This window comes from Musca autumnalis, unplaced genomic scaffold (assembly GCF_047663935.1).
Source record: "Musca autumnalis isolate F117 unplaced genomic scaffold, ASM4766393v1 scaffold_2, whole genome shotgun sequence".
Taxonomy (NCBI): Eukaryota; Metazoa; Arthropoda; class Insecta; order Diptera; family Muscidae; genus Musca; species Musca autumnalis.
This window is the reverse complement of record NW_027411755.1, coordinates 247,860,440-247,881,231: the sequence shown is the minus strand read 5'-3', so window position 1 is coordinate 247,881,231 and position 20,792 is coordinate 247,860,440. Positions and strand designations below refer to the sequence as shown.

General features: G+C 38.2%; 1 protein-coding gene and 16 non-coding genes across 19 annotated transcripts in view; 8 read left to right on the top strand and 9 right to left on the bottom strand.

Annotated features, from left to right (window-relative positions):
• The window catches only part of spz3 (Spaetzle domain-containing protein 3), a 121,056-nt gene that overhangs the window by 2,420 nt on the left and 97,844 nt on the right, over positions 1-20,792 (bottom strand). For all 3 annotated transcript variants that reach the window (XM_073971333.1, XM_073971335.1, XM_073971334.1), the window contains one exon: positions 1,840-2,181. In XM_073971333.1, the coding sequence (XP_073827434.1) occupies positions 1,840-2,181 (342 nt within the window). The remainder of the gene's footprint in view (positions 1-1,839; positions 2,182-20,792) is intronic.
• TRNAK-UUU (transfer RNA lysine (anticodon UUU)) lies at positions 7,655-7,727 on the bottom strand. Its single transcript has one exon. It is a non-coding gene; the product is annotated as a tRNA-Lys (tRNA).
• On the top strand, positions 10,808-10,878 carry TRNAG-GCC (transfer RNA glycine (anticodon GCC)). The gene has a single exon. It is a non-coding gene; the product is annotated as a tRNA-Gly (tRNA).
• On the bottom strand, positions 11,180-11,252 carry TRNAK-UUU (transfer RNA lysine (anticodon UUU)). The gene has a single exon. It is a non-coding gene; the product is annotated as a tRNA-Lys (tRNA).
• Positions 11,491-11,563, bottom strand: TRNAK-UUU (transfer RNA lysine (anticodon UUU)). Its single transcript has one exon. It is a non-coding gene; the product is annotated as a tRNA-Lys (tRNA).
• On the top strand, positions 12,448-12,518 carry TRNAG-GCC (transfer RNA glycine (anticodon GCC)). Its single transcript has one exon. It is a non-coding gene; the product is annotated as a tRNA-Gly (tRNA).
• Positions 12,758-12,830, bottom strand: TRNAK-UUU (transfer RNA lysine (anticodon UUU)). The gene has a single exon. It is a non-coding gene; the product is annotated as a tRNA-Lys (tRNA).
• TRNAG-GCC (transfer RNA glycine (anticodon GCC)) lies at positions 13,057-13,127 on the top strand. The gene has a single exon. It is a non-coding gene; the product is annotated as a tRNA-Gly (tRNA).
• Positions 13,373-13,445, bottom strand: TRNAK-UUU (transfer RNA lysine (anticodon UUU)). The gene has a single exon. It is a non-coding gene; the product is annotated as a tRNA-Lys (tRNA).
• On the top strand, positions 13,667-13,737 carry TRNAG-GCC (transfer RNA glycine (anticodon GCC)). Its single transcript has one exon. It is a non-coding gene; the product is annotated as a tRNA-Gly (tRNA).
• Positions 13,979-14,051, bottom strand: TRNAK-UUU (transfer RNA lysine (anticodon UUU)). Its single transcript has one exon. It is a non-coding gene; the product is annotated as a tRNA-Lys (tRNA).
• TRNAG-GCC (transfer RNA glycine (anticodon GCC)) lies at positions 14,822-14,892 on the top strand. Its single transcript has one exon. It is a non-coding gene; the product is annotated as a tRNA-Gly (tRNA).
• On the bottom strand, positions 15,078-15,150 carry TRNAK-UUU (transfer RNA lysine (anticodon UUU)). Its single transcript has one exon. It is a non-coding gene; the product is annotated as a tRNA-Lys (tRNA).
• Positions 17,739-17,809, top strand: TRNAG-GCC (transfer RNA glycine (anticodon GCC)). The gene has a single exon. It is a non-coding gene; the product is annotated as a tRNA-Gly (tRNA).
• TRNAK-UUU (transfer RNA lysine (anticodon UUU)) lies at positions 18,155-18,227 on the bottom strand. Its single transcript has one exon. It is a non-coding gene; the product is annotated as a tRNA-Lys (tRNA).
• TRNAG-GCC (transfer RNA glycine (anticodon GCC)) lies at positions 20,087-20,157 on the top strand. Its single transcript has one exon. It is a non-coding gene; the product is annotated as a tRNA-Gly (tRNA).
• Positions 20,653-20,723, top strand: TRNAG-GCC (transfer RNA glycine (anticodon GCC)). Its single transcript has one exon. It is a non-coding gene; the product is annotated as a tRNA-Gly (tRNA).

Sequence of the window (20,792 nt, the reverse complement as noted above, 5' to 3'; positions counted from 1 at the left end):
GATGCAATATATTCCGGGATTGGGTGCATATAAGTGGTTGTTCTGGATTCGTCCAAGCGAGGAACTACGGCATGATTTATGTTGCTGCTTGCTGTCTGAACACAGACCCCCAGAGAGCCTCGCCGTATACCTGCTGGTCGAATACCCGAAGTGAAACCAAATTTCCCAGCAGAGCCAAAGGGATTAGCAAGTGAGCGTGATGAGCTTCGTCGTGCCAATCCCACTCAGCCCAGAGTCATGGAGCTGATAGTGGAAGTAAACATGATTGTTCTGTGAGCACATGCGGAAAAAGTTGTTAAATCATCTGAAGAGTCCCAAATTGTAGCCGGAATTAGTGAATGGTTTAGTCACTCTCGAACCCTGGAAAGAAGGAAGATAGAACCTCAATTACGGTTGGCGACGTTACGCTGACTGATCCGAAAAGGTGCGCAAGTTATTTCAATCCACAGTTTGTCTAGCACCCCGGGAGTGACAGGGCGAAGAGAAGAGTACTACGTCGCATTAGATATCTTCCTGCTGAAGATGAACCACCACAATTTACAATGGACGATGTTGCCAATGCCATCAGAAACGCTAAATCATCCAAAGCGTTGGACCCTGATGGAATCTCTATGGTAATGCTGGTAATGATGTGCCGGGAGTCGAGTATCTCACCAAAGTTCGCAATCTGTCACTAGCCACCCAGATGTCTGGAAAATGGGCAGGGTGGTCCCACTATTCAAGGCAGGCAAGGATGCCAGCAAAGGTGAATCGTACAAAGACCCTTGAGGCTTTATTCCTCCCCAGCGTCAGAAATAGATATACTGTTGCCGATCATTAGAATGCTATCTCCACAGATATTAGTCGAGAACTCATCCAGTACATCCGTTAACGTATATGGGCGAGCATAGCCGCAGTACTGTGATGACGGCGTTCGACTTATCAAAAGCATTTGACCTTACGACCAAGTTTGAAACGTTGGATAATCAATTTCATGTGTGGAAGTCGTACGCGGAATTCAGGAACAAGAAGTCCAAAGCCCGTAGAGTGAAACAGGGCGTTCCCCAAGGTGGATTCTTAACCTCTACCTTTCTTGCATTCTACCCCCTCCAGACGTCATTGAAATCGAAAAGTGTGTGGGTGATTGTACGATTTTGGGGTAGGATAACTTCTCTGATCTCATTTGTGAAAGGCTGAACTCCTATTTCACTTATCTTACCACCTTTTTCCACACGTGGAATATGTAAATATCGTTCACTAAATCTTCGGCCACTTTGGACTGCAGAAGTGAGCACTCAGTTGAATATCGTGGTCGATGGTACCTGAATTCCGGCCACCAACAGCATGTTCACGTCGTCGACTGTATACCCATAATAATGTGGACCAAATATAACATTTGACGAAACTGGTATTTGTCGAAAGACGCAAGTCATGGTTAGTAAGGACTTTCTTATATTTGTTGAAAGCAACTCTGGCCAACTCCATACGTCGTCTAATTTCTTTTGACATGTTCCATTGTTCGTTCAACAAAATTGCCAAGTAAGTAAAGTTTGTAGCGCGTTCAATTGTATCATTTTTTATTTTGAGTGTTGTACTGTAATTTTGATCCTTTCTGCTGTTACCATATATTTTGTCTTCTTTATATTTATTTTAATATTTCTTTATATTTATTTAATTTTAAGACAACCATCAGATAAGAGTAAAATGTCTCATTCGGTAATCTCCACTAGTACATGCTATATTGTACCCATGAGAAAATATAGATCCGAGTATTTATACAATCTGCTAAGTAATTCCTATACAGATCTACTTTTATATACATTTTTAATATTAAAAGAAAATTGTTCTATCGTGCCTTACCTTCCTGTCGGTGAAGCCTGTTGACCACTTCTCGGTCCTGTTTGTTTGGCATTTCGATTGCCCTGCTTTCCGTCACGATTGCCCTGATTGGCTTGACGTTTGTTGCGTAATTTACCAAAATAACTTTCACCATGTTCCTCGTCATGGGGTTCCACATCATCATCGGCCACAAAGGATGGAAAAGCGCCAGGTGGTAAGAATATATCTGGTTCATCTATAAAACGTCTCCTTCGCTTTTTGGTCTGTTGATTCGGCCCACCATTATCCATGTTCATTTCAAAATCACCATACATTCGACGCATTAACGCCTTATTATCATCAATGAAACGTTCAATTTTATCACTGAAAAAAAAAAAACAAAAAGAAGGAGGAACACAATTACAAATCAAATTCATATAAATTCATTGTTAATAAACAAATCAGCTTAAATGATATTCTTAACACTTCCACAACGCCTTCACTCACTCGTCTGTCTCTCTGTAAAAAGCTCACATCATTCAATTGCACACACATATCATAAGCATTATTCAAAATAAGCTGTCAAGAATGTTAAGTCTATTGCCGGTTGAGGTGATTACACTTCAATTTTATGAGGTCTCAAATGCACATTTAATAAATTAATTGTAGCTTTGTAGCTCTCTAATTGCTGTCATTGAATTTCATAATAATTGTTTTGTTACATTTTTTATGCAATTTAGTAAGCTGATAAGGGATAACTGGTTGCTCTGAGTGTTGAGGTGTTTAGAATCTGAACGAGAATAAGGCTAAATTGAAAAAAAGAAACAAATACAGAAAATCCACACATCATCGCAGAAAATATTAGATAACAGAGACCACATCCGAGGCTATAAACTTAATACGGCCATCAGCCACTCAAAATACGGTATCTCGACGTGCGCCTAGGTTATCCAATGTTCTGACGAAGGTGATATGTCCCTAATCACAACTCTAATTCAAGTTTGCATATCATTTATATAAACAACCTCCTGCTACATCCTGGTCTGAAAATGTACTTCCCACTTATCCCCACCCAGATATTTATTGTGGAGATTTTAACAGTCACCATCGCCTCTGGAGTCACTCCAACGAAAAAGAAAACGGCGGAAAACTATTCCAATGGACCTGCTATTCGATGAAAAAATCTTGGTAGTTTTCACTCGGTGAGATGGACCCGCCATTCCAATCTTGACTTATGTTTTGTATTCTGCGTTAACGGCCAACCGCTCCATGCGTCAAGATGTATGCTCCCCAACTTCCCATAAAGCCAACACCGGTCAGCCTTTATGGTCTCTATAAATTTCTTTATAAAATTCACGCCTTATGACCTTTTGAGGTCTTTAGAAATGACTTTATAAAATCTACGCCTTGTGGCCCTTTGAGGTCATACCAATCCAAAGCCAAAATTGAACATCAGGAAAGCTGACTGGTAGAAATAACAAAACTTGATAGCGATACCACCAGCGACAAAGAAATTCGATCGAATCACCACACTTATCATCACAACAGCAAAAAAGGTATCCCCCGGGGTTACTGAAAAAATTTCACCCCTTGCTGGAACGAAGAAAGCGAACGACTTCTGGAAGAGTTTCGTCCCACACAAAACCAGAAATTGCAGGTCAGTTAATAAAAAGCCTTGACGAAGATAGAACACAAGAGTGGGTCAACATCGTCAACAATATGAACTTCAAGCACTCTAGTCGCAAAGTTTGAAGTCTCTTTCGAGAGCTCAGAGCTGCTAACCCTCTTCCTACTTCAAAACCATCGCTTCTCACAAAATAAAACCATCAAAAGCAGATAAAAAGAAACCATTTTCACGCAAAATTAACCTCGCGGTTAAACAACTTCACAACAACACAACCCCAAACCATCTCGATCAGGGTCTCTCAAAAATGAAACCAACTGCACCTACCCTGAATTTATTCTACACAGGGGACCAGGTACGAAGGTATGGCTCGCAAGATTCTTCACAGACATTCTGCTTTCTGGCTACCTCGCCCAGCGGAAGCATCGAATTATCGGCCTTTTAGTCTTCTTTCGTCAGGTCTAATTTTATGCCGCATTGAAGAAGGGCCTGTTACTAAAACTGGTACTTCTGAAAACAGATTTGCGCAAATTTAATTATGCAGACAATATGGTAATCGCAACGCAAAACACGAACTTAAAGAAGGTTCTGGAATTAGACTTAACGTTAATATCTTCCTACTGCCACAAATGGAGACTAAAATCTAGCCTCTCGAAAGCAAAAGTCTGTTGCTTCCACCTAACTCATAACGAGGTAGACAGGAAAGTATTAATAAAGTTGCAGATGAAGGTTAGAAGGTTTCTGAATCAGACTTATTTGTAATATCATCCTACTGCCACAAATGGAGACTAAAATCTAGCCTCTCGAAAGCAAAAGTCTGTTGCTTCCAGCTAACTCATATCGAGGTAGACAGGTAACTATGTATTAATACAGTTGCAAATGAAGGTTAGAGAAGTTTCCACAATCAGACTTATCTGTAATATCATCCTACTGCCACAAATGGAGACTAAAACCTAGCCTCTCGAAAACAGAAGTCTGCTCCTTCCAGCTAACTCACATCGAGGTAGACAGGAAACTATGTATTATTAAAGTTCAGGTGAAGGCTAGAGAAGGTTCCACAATCAGACTTATCTGTAATATCATCCTACTGCCACAAATGGAGACTAAAATCTAGCCTCTCGAAAACAGAAGTCTTCTGCTTCCAGCTAACTCACTTCGAGGTAGACAGGAAACTATTAATAAAGTTGGAGATGAAGGTTAGAGAAGGTTTCAGAACAGACTTACTTATCTGTAATATCATCCTACTGCCACAAATGGAGACTAAAACCTATCCTCTCGAAAACAGAAATCTGCTGCTTCCAGCAAACTCACTTCGAGGTAGACAGGAAACTATTAATAAAGTTGCAGATGAAGGTGAGAGAAGGTTCCCAAATCAGACTTATCTATAATACCATCATACTGCGACCAATGCAGACTAAAATCTAGCCTCTCGAAAGCAGAAGTCCGGTGCTTCCAGCTAACTCACTTCGAGGTAGACAGGAAACTATTATTAAAGTTGCTGATGAAGGTTAGAGAAGTTTCCAGAATCAGACTTATCTGTAATATCATCCTACTGCCACAAATGGAGACTAAAACCTAGCCTTTCGAAAACAGAAGTCTGCTGTTTCAACCTAACTCACATCGAGGTAGACAGAAAACTATTAATAAAGTTGCAGATGAAGGTTAGAGAAGTTTCCAGAATCAGACTTATCTGTAATATCACAAATGGAGACTAAAACGTGGCCCCTCGAAAACAGAAGTCTGCTGTTTCAACCTAACTCACATCGAGGTAGACAGGAAACTATTAACAACGATGAAGGTTTCAGAAGGTTGCGGAATCAGACTTATTTGTAATATCATCCTGCTGCCACTAATGGAGACTAAAACCCATCCTCTCGAAAATAGAAGTCTGCTGCTTGTAGCTAACTCACATCAAGGTAGACAGGGAACTATTTATAAATTGTAACGGTGCCACCCTCAGTCACAACTTCAACCCGAAATACCTCGTAGCAGACGTGGTTGTCGGGTACAGCTGAATATGGCCATGATTGTCGGGTACAGCTGAATATGGTTTTCCGATCTGGTTGAATGCCTCTCACATAAGACGCATAGACACACAATTGAACACCTCCATGAGAATCATAACATGAACATTGAATGTCACACCGACAGATTGCTTACCAATGTTAGCTAATTTCCAACCGCCATCTTTAAGAAGAAGACAACCTCTGTATAACAAATCATGGCAAATCCCAATACCCCTCTTAATCAAGACTTATCGATAAACTACGGATCGAGGCTAAAATCAAGAAAACCACTTTTGCTGTTAGCTAAGCAACTTCATACCGACAATTACAATATACAACAAAAGTGGTCGACGCGGTGGAATGATAGCTATCCCTATTCGATGCTGATAACAGATAAATCCTCCACATACATACATATTTTAGTGTTGAAAATTTAGTCTTAAAGACACCAAATGTGAACAAATATTTACAGTGAATCACAGTCAAAAGTATCCACGTCAGCTTCTTTCATTAAAACTGCGATTGCTAAGAATTGGTTAATGATAGCGATTTCATTCTTTTTTTATATTTTTCATTAGTGTCTTAACTTGAATATAATAAAATAAAATTAACGAAATTCAGGTAAATTTAGATAAAAAAAATAAAAATGGTTAAACAACATCGATTTCTACCTCACAGTGAAAAATTTGCACTCTAAAAGTTTCATGAAACAAAAAGGATTTTTTAGGGTTTCAGCACTTGGTATGACATCCTTTGTTATCCTTTACAGCTTTTATCCTTTTTGGCAAAGATTTAACTAAGTTATCGGGGCAAGATATCGGAATTTCCCCCATTCTTCTTGCAAGGCATATTTCAGGGTTCCTATACGTTAGATGTTACGATTTTTTATATTTGTCTCCAAAATACTCCCTAAATTATCTATAGGATTCAAATCACTTTGAATCACTTTTGGGCAGTTACATAGCATCCATTTTGGAAAAATATGTGATTTGTGCTCGGGCTCATATATTGATAAAATTGGAATGTTGTCCCAAATCCCATTTTTTCATCGCCTAAATTTCAAATTATCCTTTCAGAATGTTTAAATAATACATCTTATCCTTAATTCCTTCGATAAAGAAACGATTTCCTACACCAGAAGCACTTATACAACGCTATACTACAACAGAGTCTCCTCTGTGCTTTACTGTTGAAATTGTGTGTTTAGGGTCCAATGCGGTATTTGCCCTATGACATATGTACCTTAATTGGTCCATATGACCAAAACAGGCTGCCAATGAAAGCAATGAATACAACTTTAACCTGTTTTGGTCATATGGACCAGTTAAGTATGGACTGAGTAAATAAAGAAGAAGATATTTAAGTTAAGACACTAATGTAAAAATATAGTATAAAGGAATGAAATCGCAGTTTTAATGAAAGAAAGTGAAGTGGATACTTTTGACTGTGATTCACTGTATTTAACCCAGTGTCAGGAGATTTTAGGCACGCTAACAATTGCAAAGCAGCCATGCAAGTTACTGGGCAGACTAAATACTTTTACTCAATGTTCCCATTTAGATCTACTGGCTAAAGCAAAGAAAATGTTTTGGACATACCGCCGCCTAATAAGGTCGTCCAGCGGCCTAAATTTAAAGGCTTTAGCAAAACCACCACCAATGTTAACAATTTTATAGCCAGATATTTTTATTTTTTCTCAGAGAACTCAAAATACGAACTTGTCCAGCCTCAAATCCATAATGTGGCACTTATTATGCGTCACATGTTCTCCCTGCCATACGCCCCGACCTCCATCACTAGAATATTATAAACATATTTGCACATTTATGAATTTGTTGTGTTGTTCTTTTGCTTTGCTACATGCACCCTTAACATACGAAGAATGAACAAAGAAAACGAAAAACACTTGTATTTTGTCAATCAATATTGTCCGTCTTTTTGTTCATTCTTAAAATAGAAAGTCTTTCACAGCATTTTATGGCTTGCGGGCAAAAATTTGCAAATTTTTCTTCAACATGAAGCCGAGCGAAGCATCGGTAGTCCGCCTCCCACGCGGACGGCCCGGGTTCGATTCCCGGCCGATGCAGTGATTTTATCAACGTAATTGTTACTTTCAATGTCATGGTCAAGGGAATAATTCTCAATGAAGTTATTGTTCGTAGAGTATGAGAATAGAAGTTGTATTAATAGGTAATGTTGCGTAGTAACAATTACAAAATTACAGTTTCGCCCGAGCAGGGACTTGAACCCTGGACCCTTGGATTAAAAGTCCAATGCTCTACCGACTGAGCTACCCGGGCTTACGGAGTTTAAGAACATTGGTAAATGGAACATTCTAGAAAATAGAGTTAATTAGTGGAGTCAAATCACAATTCTTCACAATGGTTGTAATTTTCAAAGTTTAAATGACTCATGACAAAAAACTAATATGAAAATCCTACAGCTCTCCACATGCATAGAGGAAAAGTTGCAACTGCAATCCTACCAAAGATTGTGCACGAAAAAGAGACAGACGTCATGATTATCGATGAACAATACTCACCAAATACAAGTGGGCAGTGGTGTTTCAAAAACAGCTGCAATATGGATCCCAGACAGGAGAAGCAAGAAGCCTTGTAAGGAAGGAAAAGGTAATGGATACGTTTGGATACAATTCGCTGATATCACATTCATTAGCTGTTACCTCACCCCCACGCGATTCGATGAATGAATTTCAGTCAGCACCATCCCAGATATAACCATGGTATGGGAAAATATTGCGAGTAGAATAATCAACTAGAAAGTCCTTGAGATATACACGACTAACGACCAGCAATATATTTCTTACTCTCTACAACCAGCCAGAAAAATCGCTACGCAAAGGAGGGGAAAAGGTACCCGAAAATGGAACCTTAAGAGACTAGACAGGACAGCTTTAATCGCAGAAATAAACAGGCAAAGTCAACCATTTCAGCCAGAGGAAAGTGCTTCTAAACTGGTGGAGAAAAACCATGGTAAACATCATCATTGGATGTAATAAGTCAATGCCAAAGCTGATAAGGGTCCTGAAAAGTATATTGGAGGAAAAACCAAGTTGCCGAATTGAGACGAAACTGTCTCAAACGGAGGAGAAAATTCACTAGAGCCAAACGTAGATGTCTCGCAATAACAGAACATGCTAAATGCAAAGAAGCAAAAAAGCCTATAAACTTGCTGTACAAGAAAGCAAAAAAAGTAAATGGGAAGAAGTGGGAGAAGATGTAAACTAAAAACCATTTGGACTTGGTATAAAGTCGTTACGTAGAAACTGGGAGCTCAAACTCCAGCGAAGGAAATCGAAGATGAATCAATGGAAAGTATTGTAAATACATTGTATCCCACACATGAAGTAAGAAGAGAAAGTTCTATCAGGAAATCAATAACCTCTTCCATAAGGTTTACGGTAGAGGAACTAAAAATAGCAGCAAGAAAATAAAAAAATGATAAAGCTCCTGGACCTGACGGAGTCCCAGCCGAAGTTCTCAGAGAGATTTCAGAAAAACGACCAGAAATACTATTAAACATGTAATGTCACTGAGGGAATCTTTGCATCTTAATGGAAAGAACAACAGCTGGTTCTTATTAGCAAAAGTAATAGAGATCCATCCACTCCATCATCATACAGACCAATGTGTATGCTTAACACAACCGGAAAACATTACGAGATACTTCTAAAACCATGAATATAAGATGCCATACGCTTAAAAGCCGGCCTTTCGAAAAAAGCAACATGGTTTCAAACCTGGAAAATTGACCATTGGGGCTATAGTGGAAGTTGTCGATGTGTTCTCTGCCCCCAACAAAGAAACAAGTTTAGCATGTCGGTAATACTACTTTAGCATGGCGGCCCATCGATACAGTGCCGATAGGCCGATTTTAGGTATTTTGGCCCTATATAGCTACACCGAAATCCGATCATATTTTCAATTTTTTTGTAGGATTCGTTTTTTAGCCACAACAATGAATAGGTAAATATTTTCATCGATTAGACCATAAAAGCGAATTTTAGAGAATTTTCGTTAACGGTAACTGATCGCCATAAAATTTCATATATAAGGTTTTCGGATCAAATGGAAAAAATTTAGGGGGTAGGTAGAACCACTGATCCAGCGGCGCGAAAGTCAAAAAATCAAACTATAAAACTGAGAAATGTTTTCTATTGTATGCATTGCAGACACTCTGGTGACAAAAATTTGTTTTTACATTGTTGTTGTTGTAAATATTCTCTCAGCTATTCACTATCCAATGTAAGAAACTCTGCTGCATCAGATTTTCAGAAAATTTTTGCAAAATATCTAACTTTATATTTGTTTAATTGTTAAATAATTTCTTAATAAAACTAAACGAAGTTTATTTTTATTTAATAGAGGAAGGTGTAAATTAAATGAAAAAAAAAATTGTTTGGGACATGGAGGTACATAGCAATAAATTTTCAAAAATTATTATTTGTCTTGTGTTTTTTAGTGTAATATACTTTTGTTAAATGTAGCGTAACTACAAAAGTTCTCTATTGTACAGTCCGATACTTTTTCGACAAATTAAATTGGACTTCGTAAATTCCGAATAATCAACTTTTGGACGCAAATAGCCGCAAATCTTGCTGAGAAATTCATGGAATATTTAGCTTAAATCCCCAAAATACTAAAAATCTGGCGGTACAGTTACATGGGGGCTATATCAAAACTTTGACCTATGTTCACAATTTTTGATGGAGAAGATGTATAACCACCGATAACCTCCAATGCCAAAATTCAGCTTCTTTGGTCCGAAAATGTGGACACAATCCTCAAAATACCAAATATTGGGAGGTTCAAAATTTTTGGTGTAGATGTTTCTTGTCCGGGAATACAAATTACACCTAATTTGGGTGGAAAATGTAGCTTATATCCCCCAAAATACTGAAAATCGGGAGGTACTTAAGAAGAGGCATATACCCAATCGTGGACCTATGTCCACAATTTTTGGTGCAGAGGTTTAGTGACCACTAGAAACCCTAAGTACGAAATTGCAACTAATTTGGAAGGAAAGGATTGCTTAAATCCTCAAAATACCGAATATCAGGAGGTACCGTTATATGGGGGCTACATATATCAGAATAGTAGCCGATGTTCTTCATATTTAGTCCATTATTACCCACGGACACATACTATGTTTGCGCATAATTTCAAAAACATATCTTCATTTGTTTACAAGTTATTATTTTCGCCCCGCTAGATATGTATTTGATTTCGACCACTGTGCGCCCTGATGTACATATGCATATTGAACTAAGAACCAAGTATATTGAAAATACCCGATGTATTCTTATATCTTTATTGGAATTCCCTTCAACAGACTGATTATTTTATAGTACCGTTATCAAGCATCGGTGGTTCAGTGGTAGAATGCTCGCCTGCCACGCGGGCGGCCCGGGTTCGATTCCCGGCCGATGCAGTTATATGCTTTTTAAAACAATTTGATAAAATTCAGCAAGCCAAGCTGGGATTATCAGAAGCTATGCATCCAAAATCCAGGTTCTAATAAGACCTTATAATATATATATATATATATATATATATATATATATATATATATATATATATATATATATATATATATATATATATAATTATAATATATAATTATAATGTTGCCGAGTTGTTAACGATAATACGTGTTTTGCTTGAGGGTAGGTAGGTGATATATTCATCTAAGAAATTCCATCTAGAAAGAACATATCCCAAAAAGTTCATTTCGCCCGAGCAGGGACTTGAACCCTGGACCCTTGGATTAAAAGTCCAATGCTCTACCGACTGAGCTACCCGGGCTGACGAGACATACGGTTACTTAACAATGAAACTTAAACCGAAATTCTTGTAAAATCTCATAGTGCAGAACGTTGGCTCAAAAATTGCCAAAATGAAAAAAATCCACTTGAACCAGTGATCATTAGGGTTATAACTTTTTACAATTATTGCATATATCATGGACATGAACAAATATTTATTGGAATTATTTTTCCTCTATCGTAAACAAGGTCCTATCGCCAAAGGCAAAAAATGATGCCGCCCGAGCAGGGACTTGAACCCTGGACCCTTGGATTAAAAGTCCAATGCTCTACCGACTGAGCTACCCGGGCTCGTGATTCAAGCCAGTTTTGGTAACAACGTTGTGAGGTCAAATACAGTCGAACTTCCCTATAACACATTTCTACAACGATAATTTTTTAATACGAATTGTTCTATAACACACAAAAATATGTATTCCCTTACTAAATAATCACTTTATAAGGAATTTTGACTATAAATTTGTAATTCTTTGTTCGCCCAGCAGCTACGTTACAATTGGCATTCTTTAGTATATACTTGAAAATACTCAGTCGATATCATATAAAAACCGAAGTAACCGATCTTCATGTACAGACTTCAGAAAGCATGTCCTAGATCTGCATGAAAATTATACTTCGCATACATTTGTTGATGCATCGCACTTTCGTCCATATTGTAGGCAATTATGACCCAAGCGCGAAAAGAGACATCATAATCTAGAGCGGTGTAGGACACCTACTCAGGCGCTGACATAATTGACTATCCCGCGAGCAGCTGATCATTACACTGATTGTGAAAATTAGACAAATTATGTCCGCGACTGTGTTGGTCGAGAGTCACAACAACAGTGGCAGAAACCATACTAAACTACTGAGTGTTTTGGATGGATACCAACCCATTTAGTTGCAATAGCAACCCTATTGGTACTATGTAGCACAATGTAGCCACCTCAATTCATACTGGGTCGAAATTGAAAGCTCGACAACGAAAACCAGGGTCTGGCAACGGACCACCAAACAATTAAAACTGCACAACAAAAGTCCCTCAATGGACACCTATCACGTATTAGGTATCGAGACCAACGATAGCTGCATCAGTTTTATGTACAGGTATTGAGGAAGAATACGCGTTTCATTCTTAAATCTTTGTTGGGATTTCCTTCAACAGCCTGCTTATCGTGCAGAGTCGTTATCAAGCATCGGTGGTTCAGTGGTAGAATGCTCGCCTGCCACGCGGGCGGCCCGGGTTCGATTCCCGGCCGATGCAATCTGATATTTTTATGAAACAGCTGATGTTGAATATCAATTTTGATTTCAAATAATTAAAATTCCTAAAGAGATAAAAATCCCAATGTCAGATGTATTCAATAACTCAGAGGGGTACAACAAGTGGAAATGAAGACCGGACTTGAATTATCCTTATGGGCTCCCCATCTATGCCACACAAGGTAACAGTATTTAACTCGTGTTAGCAATATGCTGAAGAGTTTTATAAAACGGTAAATCCGCCCGAGCAGGGACTTGAACCCTGGACCCTTGGATTAAAAGTCCAATGCTCTACCGACTGAGCTACCCGGGCAACTAAGATTCGGATTCAGTTTTTTAGGTCAAAATATGAAAACTCTTGAGAGTTGGGATGGAAATATGTACATTTCACGATCTTCCTTTCCCGGGTTGTAAAAACAAAAAACTCCGACTCAAATGGGATGAAGAAGATAATTGCAGATTTTTGGGGATCTTTAGAATTTTGCGAAAAATTTTAAATCTATTTTTGTATTTCTTTGTATTCAGAAATCCGGTATATAGCATCGGTGGTTCAGTGGTAGAATGCTCGCCTGCCACGCGGGCGGCCCGGGTTCGATTCCCGGCCGATGCAATCTGATTTTTTTTCAAACCGACATCACAGCAGACTTTATCTGATTAAAAAATACATAATTCTAACATAAATTAAAGAAAAACCCCAATGGGACGGGGACCAATTTTACTATTATCGCATAATGCGGACTTAACTTGCGTTAAGAAGGAACCACCACAGTTTCTCTGTTTTATTTTTGTTGTATGCATTTAAGATGTCTTAAAAACATCCTGTCAGGATTAGGAAACATTTTAAAACAATAAATCCGCCCGAGCAGGGACTTGAACCCTGGACCCTTGGATTAAAAGTCCAATGCTCTACCGACTGAGCTACCCGGGCAACTAAGATTTGGACTCAGTTTTTTAGTTCAAAATTTGAAAACTCTTGAGAGTTTGAATGGAAATATGTACATTTCACGATCTTCCTTTCCTGAGTTGTGAAAACATAGAATTGAATCTCAAGTGGGATGAAGAAAATTGCAGATTTTGAAATCTAGAGAATTTTGAGAAAATTTTAAAAGCTATTTTTACATTACTTTGTATGCAAGAGTCCGATATATAGCATCGGTGGTTCAGTGGTAGAATGCTCGCCTGCCACGCGGGCGGCCCGGGTTCGATTCCCGGCCGATGCAATCTGATTTTTTTTCAAACCGACATCACAGTAGACTTTAACTGATTAAAAAATACACAATTCTAACTTAAATTATAGAAAAACCCCAATGGGACGGGGACTAATTTTACTTATCGCATAATGCGGACTTATATTGCGTTAAGAAGAACCACCACATTGCTCTGTTTTATGTTTGTTGTATGCACTTAAGATGTCTTACAGACATCCTGCCAGGATTAAGCAATATTTTAAAACAATACATCCGCCCGAGCAGGGACTTGAACCCTGGACCCTTGGATTAAAAGTCCAATGCTCTACCGACTGAGCTACCCGGGCCACTTAAAACAGTGTCGGGGTTCTCTGTTCCGATTTGGAAACCTTTAAGCCAATACAGTTAAGGAGGAAATTCATTCCAGGAGAAATCAAATTTAATATTGATTAATTTCTTCAGTTAGTAGGCATAAAAACATTCCAATAAACGATATATCGATAAAAGTGATCGGTCTTTGGCAGTGTAATTAATATCGTGGAAGAGCCTTCGTTGTTGGCTTGAATCTAATAATAAAGTGGTTTTAGCTAAGTTTCCCCGTGGAGTTCAAGTCGAAGTGTGCACTATTTAGTTTATCTCCATCCTTGACGACAATCAGCACCGAGAAAGCTGACACCAGTATAGTCGTGGGTTTAGTGAATCGTTGACTGCGACACCGACATATTCCGCCGCCATACCCACTGCCACTGGATAGAAGACCCCATTGTTTCACTCTCAGTCACTTAAATATAAATTTTTTGTGACGAACCCTACCCTCTAACAAAGTATTGCATAACTCAGGCGATCCTGGCAATTGACACTTGGGTATAAAAAGTTTCTTGTTGAAAAGCAAGAAACAAGGGAACTGATGAAGATCTGTGGCGAGATCTGAAACTATAGTCTTCCCTGCCTTACCACTTGGTAAACATCGCAAATTTTTCCCACTAATAAATTAAAGTTGTTTTAATAAAATATTAAAACAACGACATTTGAAGACGATATTATTTTGCTTTTCAAAAGCATGCGGAAAAAACATACTCTGCGACCAACTTTCTATTTTTCAAAAACAAATTATATAGCATCGGTGGTTCAGTGGTAGAATGCTCGCCTGCCACGCGGGCGGCCCGGGTTCGATTCCCGGCCGATGCAATTGGATTTTTTTTTTGAATTCATCTTTCAATATTTTAATAATGAATACAGTAAAAAGAACAATGGAACATCAGAGCACAATCCGAACTAACCCCTTTTTTAACAACCATTAAGGCTTTTAGAACCCTTCACGTTAAGTTACTTTAAACAAAGTTAAAGTTTCCATTAGAAATAAAAACTTAAGCCGCCCGAGCAGGGACTTGAACCCTGGACCCTTGGATTAAAAGTCCAATGCTCTACCGACTGAGCTACCCGGGCTCTGTACAATCCGGATTGGGCAAGAAATCGGGTTTATAAATTCAGACTTGAATAGAGTTTTTAGATAAGCGAATTCAAAAATTTCCTTAAACAAATGTTTGGCAACTTTAATTAGTCTTCTTGCAGATGGATGTCCTTCAGGAGTATATATACATACATATGTACATATATCACCAATATTTTTGAAAATTTAACATAGCTGAAGCCAAGGTTTACGCTTTTAGAACACGCGACTTGTGATTGTATATTATACAAATTATATATTTTTGGATAAAATTAAATGTTTTAGGACGTGGCAAAAAATATTGGCCTTAAAAGATAATTTGCGTGGAAGCTGTGGATATATTTATGTTAACAAGTAAAAAAGTATCAGTCGGCTTTGCCGACAGAGATATACCCTCAGCCTGTGTATATTGAAAAAAATTTTCCCAAAATACGTATGTATTTAGGGGGCTTTATTTTTATTTATATTTATTTTATTTGATATTTGAACCGACAACAATGTTGATTAGGATTAAAGTTCAAAAGTTTTGCGGAGGAGATACTAAAAGGAATGGATCGACATTGACCGTTATGGAAGTGGATCTCCAGCCACAACATATGGTGCCTTAGGATGTTTTTACACTCTTCAGGCTGTTTGCTCAAGAAGTATGGACTTGCCCCTAAAAAAACTTTTACCATCGTAATTGAGGCAACGAATGCAAGTTGTCTCAACAAAAATCAAAGTGATTCCATAGCAGGTCTTAGAGTGAACTTATCCGAAATTTTGTGTGGGAGGTACGGGATGGAGTGGACAAATATAGTCCATATTTGAACCTGATCTATATCTGGTAGATGTATTAGGATGTGTAAAGTATAGACCAATTTGGCAACTACCTTCAAGAGTTACCGTACGAACAATTTTTCCGAACATTTTGGAACTGTTGTGGGGGAGGTACCTGAAAGAGTGGACCGATATGGCTTATCTTCAAACTTAAACTATGTTTGGACAAAATATTACTAAGGCCAAATTTTGGACCGAATCGGCAGTTCCGTTCGAGAGTTATCTTGCGCTTCAACCACCTCACACGGTGTCATAGGGTTTTTTTGCAACTTTCAGGCTATTCTCTCGGGAAGTATGGTTTTGCCCCTGCTGAAACTTGTACCGTCGTATGGAGGGCAGTGAATACAAGCTGATAAGACAAAAATCAAAGCGATTCGAGAGCTGGCCCTAAACTGAACTTTTCCGAAATTTTGTGTGGGAGGTACCCCAAGGAGTGGACCGATTGAGTCCATATTGAAACCTTATCTAAGTCTGGTACACGCTCCACGATGGGCAAAGTATGGACCAAATCGGTTACTCCCTTCAAGAGTTATCGTGCGCACAAATTTTCCGAACATTTTCGAACTTTTGTGGGGGAGGTACCGGAAGGAGTGGTCCGATATAGCCCATCTTCGAACTTAAACTAAGTTTGGGTAAAATATTACGAAAGCCAAAATTTGAACCGAATCGGTTTATCCGTTCGAGAGTTATCGTGCGCTCCAGCAGCCAGACAGACAGACAGACGGACGGACATTGCTCAATCGACTCCAAATTGTCTAAAACACATTTCGTCCAAACATACTTGGGGTCTAAAACCATTATTTCGATGAGGCACATTTTGCCCGTATGAAAGTGTATATACCCTTCATAGCCTAAAGGCTGAGGGTATAAAAATTGGGTAAAAATTGGTTGAAGCCAACTTGTCTATTTTTGTTTTCTCTCGATTTGTGAGTAAACCAGAGGTGCCAAGTTGGTGATTTTCCAGCTACTTGTGGTGATTTTTGACGTACAAAAACCACTGTTTAAGCTGGAATGTCAACTGTTTTAAGGTAAAAATCGCTACAGACCTAGGGTGCATATGTGGCTGTAGCGATTTTTGCCTCGGAACAGTTGGCATACCTGGAGTAAACCACACTTTTCACGATTTTCCCGTCAAAGTAAAAGTAGAAGTCGAAGCTAACTAAATAAAGATCATCTTCCTAATGCATTACTTTCCAGAATTTTATCTGCTTCTACCATTAAATGATGCTGACATTTTGAAGTCTGATTTACAGTGTTTTTTGAAATTTTCTTCTAATTTCATTCCGCAAACAGGGTTTTTAAAAAATCATATATAGGATTGTAGAACTTACGATTCTGAATTATTTGATACGTACATTGGGAATGTAGTCTGCACAGCTTCATAGAAATGTGTTAATTTTGTGCGAACATTTTTCTAAAAATCGGGTCTAATATTTGCAATTGTCATTAGAATACCTCGTACTCCATTGCACATTTTAGTTTTTTACGTTCCGGATCCTATAAATTTGATTCGCCGTGAAGTTTTGATCCAAAACAAATTTTTATGTAATTTTATTACCCGTAAATGAATCGAGATCGGTCAAAATAAACATGGAGAATCACAATAATTCAAGAATAGAACAATAGAACCTTACGTGAGACGATTTCAAAACAAAGGTACATCACCCGCATACTCGTAAGTTTGCGATGAGTTTTAGAACACCAATAATCAGAATTGGAAGCAGGTATGTTTTACCACATGATTGTGATTATCCATCTCTATTCAGCATCGGTGGTTCAGTGGTAGAATGCTCGCCTGCCACGCGGGCGGCCCGGGTTCGATTCCCAGCCGATGCAATTGGAGCTTTTTGTTATACAGATATTGTTACAATAACTATATGACCTGATGACCCAAGGATGTGGATATGGGTGGGTCCTCAGGGGATGAAAAGCATGTACAGTCGAACTTCTTCTCTATAACGTACCATTTAGGGACCGACGAATTACTATGTTATAGAGAAAATTCGTAATAGATAGATTTATTTTCCACTTGTGCTTTAAAAACAACTTCGTAATAGAGAAGTATTCGTTACAGGGAAGTTCGTTATAGAGAAATTCGACCCATTTCCAATTTCTTAAGAACCTCTTTACCTTGTTCTATTTATTAATGAAGTTGATGTTTCAATTCTAAAAAGTTGGAGCCGCCCGAGCAGGGACTTGAACCCTGGACCCTTGGATTAAAAGTCCAATGCTCTACCGACTGAGCTACCCGGGCACATGAAAGAGCCTGGGCCACCCTCTCCCTTTATATTCTTCACCGTAGTATGGAGGGTGTATTAAGTTTCTTTTTGCCCGTTCCTAACGCATTGAAATGATGATAAACGACCCTATATAGGAAGGAATTCTGTTTCGATATAGACATGTTAGACCGTCCAGCTGCTGTAATCACTCTAATATCCACATAAAATTGAGCTAGGACTACAAATTTTGGCTCATATGCATCATTCGATCGAAATCAAATGTGGGTTGTATCGACCGCTTGATTTTTTTAATATTTGGAAGACTTTAGCTAACATTTCTGAACATAATTTGATATTTGGGGTCCATTGGCCTGAAAAACGTATTCATGAAAATATATAGAAAACCATGTTTTGGTATAGTCCTCATATAACGGTACCACCCAAATTAAGCCAAACCAAACACAATAATTATGCCGTATATAAAATATATTGATTTTTTGAAAATGTTTTAGAGTTATCTTGCACAATATCCATTTTAGTATATGCCGGCAGGGTTTTGGAGATTTTGGGCCATTATCTCAGGAAGTATTAACTTACTCCTGAAAACAATTTTACCGTTGTAAATGAGGCCGCTAGAATAACCTACTGTTATCGTTCACACCATTTTACAGAATAATTTTGAACTTATGGGGGGGAGGTACCCGAAGGAGTGGACCGATATGGCCCATCATTGAACTTAAACTAAGTTTGAACAAAATATTACGACATGGAAATTAAATTACATAAATTGGAATATCCCAGCGCATTTTTCAAAATCACAAGCATATCACCAATTTGGTAACGCAATTGGAAAAATTTTGAAGCTCGGAATGTTGAAACGCTTCCAACCAAAGCTGAGATACTCGCCAGTGCAATTCAAATAATAAAATAGGTAAGTGGGATGTGCGCCAACCTATTTTGCATCATAATAAAAATGACATTTTCCTCATCCATTGACGGGCCTTCCCTCTGGAATACGACTACTAGAAGCGGAGATATTCGCATAAGAATAACACTTTGAATTTTTGTCCACATACGATTTGTTTTGCCCATTCCGACTCTTGAATATTATCTGACCGTCACCAAAATCAGTAATCTTCTTTCCCTTCGGGACCCCCATGAGCCACCAAAATTTCGTGACGATCCGATAAAAATTGAAACCCGTAGCGTGATTTAAAAAAAATGGAAAAATGGGATGTATTACCGACTATTGCGATATCTCCGTTATTTGGTCACCTACGCCAACCTACTTTGAAACATTGCCAAGATGGGATCGTTTACTTTCATAGTTACGCTTTGCTTTTGGAAAGTCCCCAACCAAAGCTGTGATATTCGTCATTATAATTAAAATCGCAATAATGAAAAGTTGGGTCTTATTTGCGACAATTGTGATATCTTCGTTGTTTGACCACCTACGACATACTTTACATCGTTAGAACGCTTTTGGTATACCCCTTATAGAAGCTGAGATATTCGCTTTGGAAAAAAACGTTGACTTTTTCTCCAAATATGTTTTTTGCCCATTCCGACCCCAAAATATTATCCGACCATCACCAAAATCAATAGGCTTTTTTTTTCTTTTTTCGGGATAATGTAAGATAACTTACTATTTGAGAATATTACCCTAAGGTAATAAGATTTTATTACGGAAGAAAGATCAATATTAATTGTATATCTAAGGGCTGAGGCATATAAGATACAAATTTATTTACTTGCTTAAGTCATTTATGAAAATTAATTACAGACAACCAGAGACATAGTTGACTTATTTTGAACACATTTAAAAAGACAAGACCACTCATGTCCGAATAAACAACATCTTGAAGTAAGATCTCTGCAACAAAGAAGTTTTATAGCATCGGTGGTTCAGTGGTAGAATGCTCGCCTGCCACGCGGGCGGCCCGGGTTCGATTCCCGGCCGATGCAGTTCGACCTTTTTAAGAAGATACAAATCATTAGAAATGATGAAATATAAAAATAATCATTACGGGGTAATATCTGATATCTGTGCATCTCAATCCATCTTAAACTTCAACCTTCCTTATATCATTAGATCATATTTCCCACATGACTTAAATTATCCGGAACCTTGTTATTATTACTTGTATAGATTATTCGATAATTCTTCGCCGATTTTAGGGACTTTAGGGTCATTTTTTGGCACAAAACTTCATGTAAATTACAAATTTCGGTGAATACATTTCTATATGTTAAGATAAACTTCAACCTTCCTTATACACGTTCCACTTTTCGATTGTCATTGTCATCATTTGAAACATTGTCATCAATAATGTTGACATAGACACAGCACCGATATTAATGTAATTTTTTTGTATATGATTTGCAATATGACCTGGATGACATTTTTAATCACAGATCTGAGAATCAAAGTAGATATATCCGTAGATATATACGTATATAGCATCGGTGGTTCAGTGGTAGAATGCTCGCCTGCCACGCGGGCGGCCCGGGTTCGATTCCCGGCCGATGCAACTCGATTTTTTACCACTATATTTCTATGAGTTATTTCGTTTCATATAAAATAAAGCTGTTATAGTCGT